The following is a 17,755-nucleotide window of genomic DNA, read 5'->3' on the forward strand; positions in this document are numbered from 1 at the left end:
TATTTGCATGCGAAATTACATAGCCAAAGTAAATTGGGAGGCACTAATTTACTACATATCTATTTCCAAGTGACTGTACATTTGCATAATTTCTTAAAGGGGTCTAATGATAACATTTCTTTATTGTCAATTTTTATTTCCATCTACCCAAGAACTGGCTGCAAACTCCCAATTTACTTTTGCTATGTAATTATTATAATTATATATCACTACCTAAATAATCAAATAATGAACCTACAGCTTAATGGTAAGGCATCTGTGTCACATAGTTTTGGTTTGAAAAGATAATAGTAATAATAATAATAATAATATAATTAATAATAAAAAGTTCAGTGTCCCTACAAGTTTTTCTTGGCTTATGAGATTAACCATGATAATACTCAGGGGTCTAAAAGTAATTGTGATTCTTATTCTGATGTGTGAGAAAAGTCGTCAGATATCAAAGCCAAGCATCAGTGAAGTTTTTGTGCTCGCCAACATCATTTAAAAAACAAAAGTTTATTTTTTCCGCACCAGGGATTTAAACTCAGAACTAGTGATGGGCGAGCACTAAAATGCTCGGGTGCTCGATTCTCGGGTTGAGCACATTGGAATACTTGGGTGCTCGACCCGAGCAACGAGCCCAATGTAAGTCTATGGGAAACTCGAGCATTTTTCTGGCGGCTCCCCCCGGCGGTCTGTTTTTGATCAAAAATAGCATGAAAGCTATCCCACCATGGCAAGGTGAACCCATTCGGGATAGTCCTACTCTGTATAATATTAAAAACCTTACCATGTGTCAAAGCCTCAAACTTCTGTGTGTGAATCAGACATGAGATCTAATGTAATAGAAGATTACAGTCCAGGGAAGACGGGAGACATTCATATAGACGACCGGTGGAGATGTAGTCAGTGAAGCACTCTGGCTAAATATGGTTCTAGAGCTGTAGTAGAAGATGAATGTCATACTCATCATGAAGTAGTTATTTCTCATGTTACGTGTAATGAATATCTCCTGCAGTTTTGCTAATGCCGATTCCAGTGTCGGTAAATGAGACTAGAATTAGCTTTATGGAAGATGAGTCTTTGAGAAACGTGTTCAGCTACAGACTCCAAGGAAGAAACTGCTTGTTGTCTGTGGCCTAAAATATATAGGTTTTATTACTAGATGTAAAGAAGAAAACTAAATACTGTAAAATAATAAATCTCCTCATATGTTTCCCTTTATTATCTCCAGTAATTGTATTATTACACAGGATTTTTATGATGTTACATCGGCTCATCATCTTCTCATTCAGGTCCCTAAAATATCAGATCCTCTCAGTGAAGATCTATTAAAGAGAATTTTCCCTATGGACCCATCAAAGATGGATTTGGACAGAGACCAGATGGCGGAGAGGATATTACACCTCACCCTAGAGATCCTCTTCCGGCTTACTGGAGAGGTGAGAGATTCTGATGACGTCACATTACATCATTCTTATCTATGGGAATAACAGATGGACAGAACTGGAGAGGTGAGGACTCTGGAAATGTCTGGAGGGAGATTTATTAATGTGTCTCTTCATAACCAGGATTACACAGTAGTGAAGAAAACCTCTAGTGAGCGCCATCAGGTCCATGTGTCTGAGGGATGGGAAAGACCCCTGAGCCCATTCACAGGGCCCCCACCTCACCCCCTGATACATGAGGACATCAATGACCAGAAAATCCTAGATCTCACCTACAAGATGATTGAGCTGCTGACTGGAGAGGTGACACTGCTGGGAATACTGGGATATTATACAGTAACACAATGAAAGGATCGGGGGGATGACTGTATCATTGTATGTGTCAGGTTCCTATAAGATGTCAGGATGTCACTGTCTATTTCTCCATGGAAAAGTGGGAGTATTTAGAAGGACACAAAGATTTGTACAAAGACGTCATGATGGAGGTTCCTCAGACCCTCACATCACCAGGTAATAGACAGGACTAAATACACACGGACTATAATTATCTATGTAAAGAATGAATTCAGTCCCTTATGTGTTTCCTCCAGATCTATCCAGTAAGAGGACAACACCAGAGAGATGTCCCCATCCTCTTCTTCCATATGACTGTAAACAAGAAGATCCCAATGTTCCTCAGGATCATCAGGTAGATGGAGAGAAGGTGTAATGAGATCTCCCTTTTGATGTGTAGACGGCTGTGAAGGTCTTGTGTTCTGTCTTGTTTTATCCACCAGTATTATGTGTTTTCTATTTGTGTAATGAGAACGGTGGAGATGGCAGGATTAGAGTGAATTATAGATGTGACTTATCATCTGTTTGTGACTTTTACAATATTTGTTTCAGGGTGAAGATCTGACCCATATTAATACTACAGAAAGGGGTGATGAGCGGTGTAAAGAGGAGATTCCCACATATGACTACCCAGGTGAGTAGTAACCACTAAATACAGAGAAGTCACAGATTCTTCTCAGTCACCGGCTGTGGCTGCTTTATCGGTGGTGTAGTCCGGCCGTATCACAATCGTGTGATCACCATTTTGCCTCTAGACCACAACATTCTCTTCCACCCAAAACTGTTCAAACGACTTACAACCTGGAGGATCCACCTACTCCCTGTGATTAGGAGACGTTACCTGCCCAGATCTGTAAACCACAAAGCCAGAAAATTACTTGAAGAAAAATATTATGATGGGACTGTAAGAGAAAGCGGAGGGTAATGATGCTGTTGGCTTCCTAGATCCCTGATATCTTATTAGATGAATCTACCTTCTCTCCCTTCTGTGCTGCTGAATGTGCTCATATGGTCCCTACAAGACCAGGTCCAGTCTTTCTGGCCAAACTTCACATTTATGATCTACAACATTAGATGTGCAGTGAGGGCCGAGTGTGAATTTCTGTACAATAACCACAGAGTTTCCCTTTATCCTGATTTTTCAATTTCTTTTAAAACCGACTAACTTCAAACCAGATTGTGATAAACTAAACAAAAAAAAACATTACACCTGTGCCACGATATATCTCTAAGCTAAATTTAAGACGCCTCATCTATGCACTATTATAAAAAGTTCTCTTTGAACGTCTAATATTTCTTCTTGAAACTCATCTGACAGAAAATATTGTCCCTTACGATAGTTTAGATGCCAAGAGCCACCGAGCCCCATACTCCAATTACCCCAGAGAGGTTTCACCACTAGTTACTCACTACTTACTGATGGAGACTGTTGAGTTTGATCATTTCAGTAGATGTCTTATTGTCTATAGTCACAGTTTTTACTATAGTAGTTAGTGCCCAAAATACTCTGATTTAACCTCTTCCTGCAGCCAGCTTTGTGTTCCTAATTAGGCCCCATTTTTCAAATCTGACGTGTGTCACTTTATGTGGTGATAACTTTGGAATTCTTCACAAAGGATAATAGGAAACAAATGGACCTTACAAATAATATTTCAACTTCTCTTGAATCTGACAATACCCTATATACAGTTGTACACTACTGTCTGGGCACATGGCAGGTTAAGAAGGGGAGGAGCGCCATTTAGCTATTTGAATGCAGATCTTGCTGGGATGGTGTGCAAACACAATGTATTATGGACACTGTTCGTTGTCACCTGACAGCTCAAAAGATGGCTACCACAAACAGGCTTAGCGCTATCTACTCCATTTTCCAGATCCCAGGGTTTGCCTTGCTCATCATCCTTTAACCCCTCTACATGGCTATGGACTTAGACAGAGACCCGCTAAGCTTGGGCCACAGTGTTACCTAATGTTCTGTGGTGTGAGATTGCAAGAAGAATAGTCAGATAGCCGGGTCAGAACATGAAGGTCAGAGAAAATACAAAATCACACAAAAGTAGTCAGTAAACTGGCCGAGGTCACTGTTGAGGGAGGGCAGCAATGACCCTTCACGGTTGACCAAGTGAGTGTCAGATTATTATGTTACAAGGTTGATTGCAATCAGGAAACCAGACGAAGACAGAGCTCTGTATGGGAGGATTTGGAGAATCTCTAATCCCATTTATTTTACTTAGCATTATATATTGTTTTGAGTATATCAATAGCCAATCACCTACAGCCATACTACAGGTTTAAACCAATGTTAGTACGATTATTACGGAAACACACATATGGTCATATTATCGTTAGTTCGGCACATGATGGAAAGTTACAAGGTTATACATCCCGGTTCAGACTAGTTAGATAACAGGAGCAGTGTATTTCATAGAATGTTCTTGAGAGAAAAGGTTCTTGTGAGAAAATTGCATGTGAAGCAGGAGAAAAGAATGAATGAATGTATGCTATGCAAGGTGTAATAATAACATGATTTTAGAAGCAAGCACAAAATGAAGTAACTATAGCATGAATATCGATATGTCCTTTACATTTCCCCCCTAAAAATGATGTTATTATCAACAATAGAGGTGCTATCCCAGGGTCATGTTTTGAGCCTGAGGGACATTGGTCTTCACTCAATTAGTGCCCTTGTTACCAATTGAGGCCGTCGCGGCATGTCCATCCCCCCCTTGTCCGTTGATATAATCATAAAGCTCTGATCTTCAGACGTGAGGTTGATCGAGGCAAGCGGGTGACGGTCATCATTCCCTTGCCTTCAAGGTCCTCAATGCTGGTTACATCTGCGAGGTCCGTGTATAGTAGCACTGGATGTTGGTTTACAGCGTTCTCCTTGCTCTCTGATGACTGGCAAGATGCAAGCAGCAATATGCAACACTCCTTGTAATATTCCAGCAATCCATCCACCAATCCCTTTAATCCAATTAGCAGGATTTAAAAAGGAGAACATATCAGACCACCAACTGTCTTTGGTCAATTTGTTATGTTTGTCATATTCTTCCCTGAGTTTCCTAATGTCTTCCATTTTAGTCTTTAAACGTATGGTAGAGTCGGGGTCAATATAGTGACAACAGGCTGGGCCTATAACCTGACACATCCCTCCTTGAGCTGCTGTCAAATAGTCCAGCACTAAAGTATGTTGATTAGCTACTATAGTAAGTTGATTCTGCACCGCAACAGTAGTATTAATTACTTCTAACACACTCCAAATCTGGTCATCTAAGTAGTCAGTGACTTCCACTGATTTGTCCCACATTTGTGTTACAATAGGGTAGAGGAAGACGGTACTGGCTATCTTATTGGGTATACTCATTTGTACTAAATGAGGTCTTCCTGATGGGCGTGGGGTGTTGTTCTTGGCATGTTTATAGATGGTATGAAGAGGGATGGTTCTCATATCTACTTTACTGTGGGGAATAAGATAAGTGGCTGGTGTTAGTCGGGCCAACGTACAAGTCCCCCCCTACTCCGACTGATATCCATTTATACGCATTATTCCCACAGACCCAATATGTGGCTGATGGCAGATTCCATAAAGCTGAGTGCTGTAATACTAATTTATGTACCAAATCGATAAAAACGGTGTTATTTGATAACATATACCATGAAGGCATTTGTCACAGGGGGCTACAATATCCAATATCCGGATTGCCACATGTTGGATCACTAGGCTTATATTCAGAAGATTCATTGCAAGGGATGTTACCAGATATTTTATAACATGTGTCATTGGTACCTTTTATAAACAGATTTGCATGTACCCATGAGTGATTATGAATGTATCTTTCCAACAATGATGGTTTAAAAGCATCTGCCGTACTAGGAGTAGCATTAAAACTGATTTGTAGACCTTCAGTTGGTTTGAAGCCTAAATTAGTCAAGGAGGACTTGTTTCTGGGCACCCATTTGTTTCCTTTAAGGGCAAGAAATTGTAGGTATTTACTGGTGGCAGTAAGATTTCCTTGCCACCAGGGAAGATCCACCCACCCAACTACTGTTATACCTACAGTTGTGTTCCATAATCTACTAAACTTAGTAGCGTTATTAGCAAGGGCGTCGCTACAATTGGGCCAGTTTAGTATTTCTTCCAGAGTAACTGGGACCGCCAGAAAAGGCATACTAGCAGCTGAAACTGGTGAGTAAGTACATATCCAACAGTCACTGAGCGGGTTGTTCTCTAATTGACTCAATTCTTGTACCAAAATTTGGTGGTGAGTAATGAACTTGTTATTAAAAGGGTCAGTACTCTGTTGTAGGCTATTCCAGGTATTGTCTAGTCCAACCATACAAATTATCACAAAACATCTCAAGATGGTTGACTTTTGGTGTGAAGCATGGATCCATGTTGACTTCCCTTCAAGTTTTACTGCTGTTGGGGTTGTCAGGAGCACTTGGTATGTTCCGTCATAGTCCGTGTTTCCGAACATGCTTCTTCACATACACATAATATCCAGGCTTGAGGGTATGACAACCTTCTGCATCAGCTGGATCTGGAATAGAAGATGATACTAACGCATGGGTGTTAGTTAAGGCTTTGGCAAGCTGAATCACATATTGCACAACATGATCTGTTTCTTCTGATAATTGTTGTGGGGTAAATCTAGCTATAGCTGGTTGTGACCCAAATAGTATCTCATAGGGTGACAGTTTATGTTTCCCTATGGGGGTGGTGCGTATGTGATATAGTGCAATGGGAAGGAGCTCAGGCCACTGGACCGTAGTCTCCTGCATCATTTTGGTCAATTGCCTTTTCAGTGTGCCATTCAATCTCTCCACCTTGCCGCTTGACTGTGGATGGTAAGGAGTATGCAGCGCCACTGTTGATCCGATCATGGTAAGTATTTCTTGATATACGCATGAGGAAAAGGCTGGTCCCTGATCACTTTCGATAACTTCTGGGACTCCATACCGGCAAACAACTTCAGAGACCACCTTCTTGGCGGTAGTCTTGGCAGTCATGTTTGGAACGGCGAATGCTTCTGGCCAGCTGGAAAACCTATCCACTACCACTAAGCAGTATTCATATCGTCCTGCTTTAGGGAGAGTGATATGATCAACTTGCAATCGTTGGAACGGATACTCTGGTTTAGCAAGGTGTTTTGTCGGTACGTTCTGTAATCTGCCTGGGTTGCAGGTTTGGCATATTGTGCAACCTTTGTTTTGTGCGCTCAACACGGTGGAAATTCCTGGGGCCCAATAGAGTTACTGTACCAGTAGCAAAGCTTGATTCTTCCCTCGATGCACCGGTCCATGGGCCCAGGCTGCAACTGCCTGATATAGGAGTCGAGGCAAACAATACAGTTGTCCCTTTTTCCATAGCCCATCTATCAATTTAGCACCCGCCTCCTTCCATGACTGGTGTTCTTCTTTAGAGACTTTTTGCTATGTGCAGTGTAGCTTTGTGATTGGAGGGACCGGTTGATGATTTTCTGCAGGTTGATCCTGGGTTGGCATGGAATTTAGCTGTTTGGTCTGCTGCCGCGTAACAGCCATGGACATGGATATTGGAAGAAGAGCTGCTTGCTTAGCATGGAGATCAGCAAGTGCATTACCTCTTACTTCAGGGGCATCTGGTCGGGTATGAGCTTTTACCTTTACAACAGCCAACTGTCTTGGTAGTTGTACCGCTTCCATCAATTGTCTGACGCTTTCAGCATTTTTCACAGGAGAACCTGCAGTCGTGACAAAGCCTCTCCTTGCCCAGATCTCCCCAAAGTCATGTGCAATCCCGAAGGCGTATCTCGAGTCAGTAAATACATTCACACGTTTTCTTTCGGCCTGTTGACAAGCAGCAATCTGAGCTTTGAGCTCTGCTTCATGTGCTGACGTTACTGGGAGGTAAGGCTTTTGCCTCTACCAATGTATCTTCAGTTGTGACAGCATATCCAGTATGAAACCTGCCAGAGGTGTCAGCATATCTGGATCCATCCGTATATAAGTAAGTTCTGGGCCATCCAAGGGTACTTCCACCAATAAAACAAGTGGAGTTGACTCCGCAGTAATTTGTTCCAGACAATCATGTGGTGGAACCTCTTTCCCCTCTCCTTTAGGTGCTGGTAGCAGGGTGGCCGGGTTGATGGTGGTGCACCGGTGTAATTTCACATTTTCTGGCAAAATCAACGTACACTGCAGCCGCAGGTGTCTGTGTGGACAGATGTTTAGGTTGCTGTAAAGCCAAAACAGCCGCAATATCGTGTGGAGCATAAATGTGAGTCTCATTTCCAAGGATGATGTCTGCCGTTTTTTCAAGTAACTGCTGTGTGGCGTGAACCGCTTGTAGACAGCTGGGGGAGGCCCTGGCTGCTGAGTCCAGACGCGCTGAGTAATAACCGACCGGGCGCTGCTTTGTACAGTGTCTCTGCGTGAGTAACCCCGGCTGCATGCCCTCCTGTCTCGGAGACATACAAATGGAAAGGTTGAGCATAATCCGGGTTTCCAAGGGCAGGGGCTGTCATTATCCTTGATTTTAGTTGCTCAAAGGCTTGTTGCAGCAGTTCTTGGTGGTCCTTGTTGTTTACACCAGCCAGAGTGTCTTCTTTTAATGCATCATATAGGGGTTGCATCAGACGTGAGGCGCCTGGGATCCATTGTCTGCAATATGTACATAGTCTGAGGAACCGTTGCAGCTCTATGGGATCTTTTGGGAATGGTAGTAGGTAGATGGCCATCTTTCTTTCTTCTGTGAGATGTCTGGCACCCTGAGTAAGGCAGTGGCCTAAGAAAACCACTTGACCGAGTCAAAACTGAAGTTTCGAGGCTGAGACTCGACAATTCAGTTTTGCTAGATGCTTGAGGAGGCTAACACTGGTCCTGATGGACACTTGCTCCATGGGGGGGCACACAAAAGAAGATCATCAACGTATTGTAATAGTACTACCTCAGAGTTGTCCAGCTGCCACAGCAGCAGACAGCTAGACATGTTCTTTGCAAACTGATTAGGGCTATTCTGCGCTCCCTGCGGCATCACCTTCCAAGTCAATTGCTTGCCCTGATATGCAAATGCAAACAGAAACTGACAGTCTTTATGTAGTGGAATGCTGAAAAAGGCGTTTGCTAAATCAATTACTGTAAACCAGGCTGCAGTAGATGGTATTTGTGAGAGAAGTGTATGTGGGTTAGGCACCACAGGAGTTTCCAAGACTGTCGCTGCATTTACTGCCCTCAAATCCTGCACCAATCGATAAGCGGGCGGCTGCCCCAGTTGGGATTTTTTCCTTACGGGGAACAACGGCGTATTGCACGGGGAGACGCAGGGGATTAGTGCCCCTTTCTCTAACAAGGTGTGAATTTGCTGGTGTAGACTTTGTTCTTGTGCATGTGTGAGCGGGTACTGGCGAACCTTGGGAAAGGGCGCTCCGGGCTTGAGGTACACCTGTATTGGTTCTACCGGCAATCTCCCAATGTCGTCTGGGCCTTGTGACCACAGATGAGAAGGGATTTCCTCTGTGTATGGAGCTAACCTGGGATTTTTTGGGAGATTTTTTAATCGTATCTGATATGTTAATCATAACCGTGGGTAGCGCCCGTAAGATGCAGACCTCCTCTATGTGTGCATCAGAGTTTGGATCCTTTAAAGTAAGGATCATATGACCATTGTCCTGGTATTGAATTCGGGATCGGAATTTAGATAAGAGGTCTGCTCCTAAAAGATTTAACGGGCAGGTCGGGGATATGACAAATTGTGCCATTACTTCCGGAAATGGGCCATTCGGAATAGGTTTAGTGAGAGTGTGTTTGTTAGGTCTGCCATCTACACTGATCAATATTAGATTGTCGTTAGAAAATTGGACTGGGAGACCCTGGGGCAGTTCAGTGGATTTTAAAATGGAGTTGGCCGCCCCAGGGTCTACCATGAACTTCACCGGATACCCTCCTACTGGGAGAACTACAGATGAACAGAGCCCAGGGGTGGTTACGGGCATCACGATGGCAGACTCTGGTTGGCCTCCATTTCAGAATGGATGGTCTTTGGGGGACATTTTCTCGTGAGTCTCGTGGGCCGGGCGTCCTATTTCTAGATCGGGAGGCTTGGGTGGTGCATGGCTAGCAGGGGTGTGAAGTCCCTTTGGAAATGTCCCGTCCGGCCACACCTCCAACATTGAAGACGGGAATTCACTACTGGCCTTTTCCCGGGATACATTACTCACTGATCAGGTACCGCCATGGGGTAATAGTGGAGCTGTAAGGGAGGATACTGTGTTGCTGGTGCCGCAACTGCCACTGCAGCAGGTTTGGATTTAGGCTTAACCGCAGAAGCGGTCCGGGCGACACTTTTCTGGAAGCTTTTTGCTACCTTTAGGGCATCTCCTGGGGTGGCTGACTCAACATCTGGTCATACAGCCAATATCGCGTCCTTGATTTCAGTCCGTAACCCCTGGTTAAGGGCGGATACTAACAGCTGGCAATGAGTTTTATTATGTAAGGAGAACCTGCATAAGGCGCCCATAAAACTTCTCAGCCGACTCTCCCATCTGTGAGGGTAGTGGATTGATCAGCCAACTTATCCTGAGCCCATATTTTAAGGGCTTGACAGAAGTCAACCCCACTCTCCTATTTATTGGCGTCTAATGCTCTATTATATGGGACAGCAGCCTCTACCATAGGATAATATCCTTCACCGGCTTTTACACGGAGCAGGTGTAAAAGATCTTGCCTTGTTGTTGAATATATCTCTCTATTTGCGGCCATGCCCCTGTAAAAAGCCATGGAGGAATGTTCGTGATACGAGAGACGGTTACACAGAGTATCCGTCTGTACTGGGGTAAACGGGGTATATTTGGGTGGGCTGGTATTGTGGTCCGCTTCCTCCATTTCCTCCATCTTTGTGAGAGGAGGTGGAGGGAAATCAGCATGAGTACTGATTGTTGGGAGTTCTTAAGGTAGGGGAACACTGGGGGAGACCAGATATAGGGGTTTGATTAGTTGAGCGGCATAATCAACTAGATCCCTGTCGATGGCCAAGAGTCTTATCTCTCTCAATTTAGTTGGATGCGTGGCGATGTATTGCTTTATAGCCCCGACTATTATTTTGGCCGCGTCATGTTTTGGATATCCAAAAATACCGGTGGAAATAAATGGCAGGGCTAGGGTTGGGACCGCATGAAGCTGTGATGCGTATGCTATGGTGTTTTGAATTGTTTCTGTAAGCAGGTGTTATGACCTGGGTACATCCAGGGAATCATACTTTGGTCCCACCGCATGTATAACATACTGACATGATGGCTGTCCTGCTCTTGTAGCCATCACTTCTCCTTCTCTTAACGGACCGTGGTCATGGATGTAATCGTTGGATGCAGTTTGTATTGTAGGTCCCCCAATATGACATATTTCTGCAGCTAGCCCCCCCCCCCCACCCCACCCCCATGCTGTAGTATTGCATATGCTGCATTTACAATGATCCCAACTTGCTGTTGCGGTATACTCCCCATGCCTATTCTCAGTATAGTGGAAAATTCCGAAGGACCATTCAGTAAAACAGACGCCACCTCCTGGTACTCGTGTCCAGGTGGGGGCAATGGTTTATAATACCCGCCGTCAGCGTTAAGTAATGGGAAGGTTGGTGCTACAACACTGGGTCTGCAGGTTCCACAATTATAACACGTCTCGAGCCATCCCGGATTGGTGACCCAACACACATTACAAAGCCAGCCATCTGGGTTATATGGTGGTGGCTGGCCACCAGTGGGAAGTGCAAGGTATTTAATCTCCTTAGGTATAAATTGCTCAGTTTCTGGATTCAGGGGCTGGGGTACAGCTACATTTGTGGGGGTAGGGGATGCTTCTTTAGGGGCTTCAGATTCAGTTTGTGGACACATAAGTTGGGAAGGGGAATCTACTTCCTCCTCTACCTTTTCCCCATCAGCTTAATTTTGTAGCACAAAACAGCCAGTCTTTGTTACAGTGCTAGATAATTTTCCTTTCTTGACATAAAGATAATTGAAATAACCAGGCTTCATCTCCTCCTCGATTTCAACATATCCATCACCACAAATCTCATGTGCAACTTTCCTAAACTTTTCAGCATCTTCCAACAATCCACAGTCAACTAGTCTTCCCCTTTTCTGCTGGATTCCTTCGTCCCACAATGTAGGCTGAAGTCTCCCCTCCACGGGAAAGTTTAACAACTTAAACACTTTTGGTGCATTCTTAAATCATCTTTTCCCCTCTCGACCGACCATGATAGTCATCACATCCTCTCCCTCCTGAGGGGGAGACACTTTCTGCTCCACGGAAACATTGATTAATCACTGCACTGCTGCCTTTTGACTGACAAAGATCCTTGATTTGTGCCCAGTATGAGTCCGGTCAGCCTCAACTGTTCCACTGACTCGCCCCTCCCTTCGGGGAAGTCACGTACGGTACTAGGTGAAAGGAGGAGAGCTCGCGTCTCCAACCCTCCGGACACTCGATATACTTATATCTGTGTGCGTGTCCTACCCAATCTTTGATCACCTGCCACGACTTATACTAATAATGTTCAGTCTCCTAAGAATCTTTGTCAGAAGTTAAGGAAGATTCATACAATATTCACTTGTCAATCCGAGGTGGTACTGCTTTAAAAGTTAAATATCAGACCCCTAATGGGACTACACCCCTATAGTCTCACCTTTGACTATATCCAGCCAAGACATCCGGAGATACTGCAAACAACCACGCACCATGTGGAAACCACGCCAAACGGTCAGTATCACTAGTAAAGAACTCGTGCACTTACCGTGGCTTTTGTGGGGGATGATCAGTCCCAATTCGAGTGGGGGAGGCCGAAAGCAAGTCTCTTTGTGGACGTCCAGAGGTGGTGGGGTGTCCCTGGTTAGGGATCTGAGTCACGGCACCAAGCTGTTGAGGGAGGGCAGCAATGACCCTTCACAGTTGACCAAGTGAGTGTCAAATTATTATGTTACAAGGTTGATGTAAAGGAGCTGAGCACAGAGGACTGAACCAGAGGAGAACAAAGCTGTATCTGGCAGCTTCCGGCATTATGCTTCCAGCTTTAGTAGGGTGCGGTGCTTTCCAGTTGGCTGAGGCAGGGAGCAGATTACTCCAGCTGGACAGCACACACACCCATACTGCCAGACTGGATGGTAATACTGGTCCCAGGCAAACTAATCTTAGTAGCTGGACAGAGCCTGCACCGCCCAGAGCTTCTGGTTCTAACGTCTCTTCCATTACCAGCGCCGCCTGCAGAATGAATAAGGCAGCTCCTGGTGAGAGAAGCAGACGTCGCAGGAGCAGATCCCAGAGGAGATGGGACCCACCATGTGACCAAAATGCGGAAAACCAGAGCAATAGAAATCCCCATAAAGTGACACCATTTTGGAAATTATAACCCTCAGTGAAATAATCTATAGGAGTAGTGACTATTTTGACTTCACAGGCACTTTCCGGAAATTAACACGCAGTGGATGTTGGAGAGTGAAAATTACAAATATATAATTTCATTACCCAACACATAGTGCCCAGATTGTGCTCCAGGAGACACACAACGTAAATTAAGTGGGTCCTTCTCACTATAGTAATGTCAAATACATGGATGCTAAATGTGTTTTGGGCGCACTGCAAGGCTCAGAAGTGAGGGGGAGATCTGACTTTGGGGGAGCGGATATTGCTGGATTGCTTTATGGAAGCCATGTTGCTTTTCAAAAGCCTTTGAGCCACTAATAATGTGGAAACCTCTGGTTTTCCATTGACAGATGATGGACATGAGTGGGGACTTGTTTTTTGTGAGATGAGTAGAAGTTTTTATTGGTATTATTTCACCTACATAACATTGTTTGGTGGCTTTTTATTCCATATTTGGGAGACAGAATTAACAAACAGTTGAACACTACGATCCACTGGTTCATCCTATGAGGTTTTCTATTAGACTGTGAACTGTTATTATCTTGGTGAATAATGACGGCTAACATAGGGCAAAATGAAAAAAAATCACAGAGAAAGATACAGCCTTACTAACACCAATAATCGTACCAATTCATGGAGGGTGTGGTTGCCTAGTATTAAAGATGCACACAGATGAAGCTTGCATAGGACGCCAGTCACACAGGTAGGTTTGATGCACAGTGTCTGGCTTAGGATACTGATGATGTCCATACTGGGTAGGAAGGCTGCCCAGCACTATATAAGTGCACCCCACATGGACAGACACCCCAGTACACCCAACTAACAGTAAAATGCTAATGCATTTGTTATCTGATTTGGTGTTGGTAAGGCTGATTTTTTTCTGTGATATGTTTTCTTGGTAGATAATGATACTTTTACATAAAGTACATTTTTACGTAGAGTTTAAGCAGAAATATTCAACAATATAAATTTGAAGGATATGTTATTCATAAATAATAATTGGTTTTATTTTTGGCAGATGACTGTACCAGGAGATCAGAGGAACAGCTGACATCTTCAATTTTTAAATCAAATGATCTTGAGATCCCACAGGATACAATTGAAGTGAATGCCATTAACCCAGATCTACCATCATCCCTTCACAGCAAAGATCTGTCATCTGATCATTTGAAACAGGTCCTGTCTTCTGATTCATTACCGACTACTAAGGAAAATCAAAGTCACAAAATAAGCATTAAAAAAGAAATTGCTCCTAAAACAAAGAAACGATTTTCATGTTCAGAAAGTGGAAAATGTTTTACAGAGAAATTAAGTTTAATCAGACATCAGATAACGCACAAAGCGGAGAAGCCTTTTTCTTGTTCAGAATGTGGAAAATGTTTTAGCCGGAAATCGTGTTTGGTTAATCACCAGAGAACTCACACAGGAGAGAAGCCTTTTTCCTGTTCAGAATGTGAGAAAAGTTTTAACCAGAAATCAGATTTGGTTAATCACCAGAGAACTCACATAGCGGAGAAGCCTTTTTCCTGTTCAGAATGTGGAAAGTGTTTTAGCCGGAAATCAGTTTTGGTTAAGCACAAGAGAAATCACACAGGGAAGCAGCCTTTTTCCTGTTCAGAATGTGGAAAATGTTTTAGCCTGAAATCGTGTTTGGTTAAGCACAAGAGAACTCACACAGGTGAGAAGCCTTTTTCCTGTTCAGAATGTGGAAAATGTTTTAAAGATAAATCAGATTTGTTTAAGCACCAGAGAACTCACACAGGGGAGAAACCTTTTTCCTGTTCAGAATGAGGAAAATGTTGTAGCTGGAAATCAGATTTGGTTAAACACCAGAGAATTCACACAGGGGAGAAGCCTTTTTCCTGTTCAGAATGTGGAAAATGTTTTAGCCGGAAAACAGAATTGGTTGACCACCAGAGAACTCACACAGGGGAGAAGCCTTTTTCCTGTACAGAATGTGGGAAATGTTTTAACCAGAAATCAGATTTGGTTAATCACCAGAGAAATCACACAGGGGAGAAGCCTTTTTGCTGTTCAGAATGTGGGAAATGTTTTAAAGATAAATCAGATTTGGTTAAGCAGCAGAGAACTCACACAGGGGAGAAGCCTTTTTCCTGTTCAGAATGTGGAAAATGTTTTAGCCAGAAATCAGGTTTTGTTACGCACAAGAGAATTCACACAGGGGAGAAGCCTTTTTCCTGTTCAGAATGTGGGAAATGTTTTAGCCGGAAATCAGGTTTGGTTAAGCACAACAGAACTCACTCAGGGGAAAAGCCTTTTTGCTGTTCAGAATGAGGGAAATGTTTTAGCCGGAAATCAGATTTGGTTAAGCACCAAAGAACTCACACAGACGAGAAGCCATTTTCATGTTCTTAATGTGGGAAATGTTTTACATGGAAATCAACTCTTAACAAACTTCAGAGAAGTCACACAGGGGAGAAGCCTTTTTCATTTTTAACCAAAAATTGTATCATCATAAAGGGGTTGTCCACTACTAGGACAACTCCTTCTCATTCCTCATGTTTAGCCTTGTTAAAATAAAAACACTCATACGCACTTCCTGTTCTGGCGCCGTTCCATTGGTGTCACAACTTGTGTTTCCGTAAGGTTGTTGCATGACACAAGGTTGTTACATCGCACAATCCTGCTGCCAATCAACGCCACCTTTAGACGTATTGTATTTCAACAGGACGGTCAAGGCCTGTACATAGCACCAAGAGAATGCACACACTGAAAGCACTCTCTTCAGACCGCCGTCTTCCTGGGGCAATTATAAGCAATTTACAGCCTCAAACATGACTTTCGATATGGGAAAGAAAGAAGAGATCAGAGGTTAATCTGAGGTACTCCACCTCCGTCAGCATGTCTGGTATGCAGCGTTTCTTATGGAAGGTCTTATCTTCCTGCTCCGGAGCTATTACTGCCTCACCTCAGCGTGGAAAAAGAAGCAGTCTTAACCCTCATGATGCCAGACAGCTCCAGCCAGTAAGTCCTGCACCAACTTCTCTCTTAATGTAGGCCTCACAAGAAAACAGCTCCACAAATCTCCCTGTATTCTCACCAAAGCCCCCATACTGTGCAGTGCTTGCTTCACAGGGACATTTACCCCCCAGCCACAGGTTATTCTGATATGGGGGAACAACATAACTTATTTGTATATCAGATTGCGTCTATCCCTACTGTAAGGCAGCGCTATTCATCATGCTGAGGGGCACTCGCTTCACCGGGTCAACTAAAGCACACATGCAACATCTTTCCGGTATTTCACAATCCAGCAGTTTATTATTTATCATAACTGCTTATAACAGAGTCCATCTCCGTGGCTCGCCGACATATTACACATATAATGTCCAATAGCCTTTCCAGTGACAGATATGTCCACTTGGCTCCAGATACAGCCTTCAGCAAGGTAACAATATAAATGTCCACATCAAGCAGTGTTTTACCTTTGCTGGGTCGTAGCTGCTTCTCTCAGCTGGCTTCTGCCACCGCTGTGGCTTCACGGGGCTTCATGGGGCCTCCGGGCCACGTACCTTCAAAGGCTACTGGTATCTCAAAACACAGGGGAGATCCAGCCTCTGCCTTCCAGGTTTCACCAGGCCTCTCTTCCTAAGCCTCACCAGGCCAACGGTGTCCCACACACAGGGAACAGGCCTCACGCCTTTCTTTACCTGTTTCAAAACTACCATGGTTTATATATCTTCCAGTTCACACAGGACCTGTGCTGATGTCAGTCATGTGATCAGAGCTTCTGTGTGCACAGGACCTGTGCTGATATCACAGTCATGTGATCAGTCACCTGAGGGGGAGGTACATGGTCAGCCAAAACACACCCTGGACCATTACAGTAATGCCGCAAGCCGCTACATTACTCTACTAAAGAAGATATGGAGCAATATCCTAGATGTGGTCAAAAGGACGCCCACCTGATGCATATGACATGGAAATGTGTAAATATTGGCGACTACTGGAAGGGGGTGATCGCTCTTGTACTATCTGTATTTGGGATACAACTTCAGTTGGAACCTAAAATCTGTATCCTAGGACTCCTGGGAGAGGACGTAGATACAGACTCCCATATGGCAATAGTTAGCTCAAGAATATTATTCCAAGCCAGAAAGTTGATGGCCCTACATTGGATAGACAATTCTCCCCCAACGATAACAGAACTAAAATCCAGGATAAATAACACTCTATGCTTGGAAAGGGAACGCTCTCAAGAAATCCATACACATATGGGAGCAATGGTTAATTACCCCAGGTATTGCTTCAGAAATACTATACTGGACCATTTGTACATATCCCTGCAGTAAACCAGGAATTTATATCCTTATACCTAAGGTGTCAGCAAATAATAATTGTCTCAGTCCACACAATTGCCCCTTCTTAGATATATTCTTTTTCTTTTGACGTCCCAATAGGGAAAAAAAAGCAGTCAGGAAGTATTCAGATATTTATGTACAAATGTAAAATTACTATTCCAAAACCTTGTACTATAGAGCGATATTGGGATTTATATCATTGTAAACCGGTTCCCTTATTGTTTACTGGTTTTTCTTTCTTTTTATTTTTTTTCCACAAAGTTTATATGACAAAAA

At 43.6% G+C, this 17,755-nt stretch overlaps 1 protein-coding gene across 1 annotated transcript in view; it reads left to right on the forward strand.

Moving 5' to 3' along the window:
• The window catches only part of LOC141182798 (gastrula zinc finger protein XlCGF66.1-like), a 362,704-nt gene extending 345,000 nt beyond the window's left edge, over positions 1–17,704 (forward strand). The window contains exons 2-7 of the mRNA XM_073660910.1: positions 1,278–1,424; positions 1,554–1,733; positions 1,817–1,940; positions 2,021–2,118; positions 2,316–2,397; positions 14,176–17,704. Coding sequence (XP_073517011.1) covers positions 1,332–1,424; positions 1,554–1,733; positions 1,817–1,940; positions 2,021–2,118; positions 2,316–2,397; positions 14,176–14,948 — 1,350 coding nt within the window. The 5' untranslated portion in view covers positions 1,278–1,331 and the 3' untranslated portion in view covers positions 14,949–17,704. The remainder of the gene's footprint in view (positions 1–1,277; positions 1,425–1,553; positions 1,734–1,816; positions 1,941–2,020; positions 2,119–2,315; positions 2,398–14,175) is intronic.
• Positions 17,705–17,755: the final 51 nt, after the last annotated feature.

The sequence above is a fragment of the Phyllobates terribilis genome, unplaced genomic scaffold (genome assembly GCF_046119375.1).
Source record: "Phyllobates terribilis strain yellow unplaced genomic scaffold, ASM4611937v1 Scaffold_36__1_contigs__length_13169755, whole genome shotgun sequence".
Classification (NCBI taxonomy): Eukaryota; Metazoa; Chordata; class Amphibia; order Anura; family Dendrobatidae; genus Phyllobates; species Phyllobates terribilis.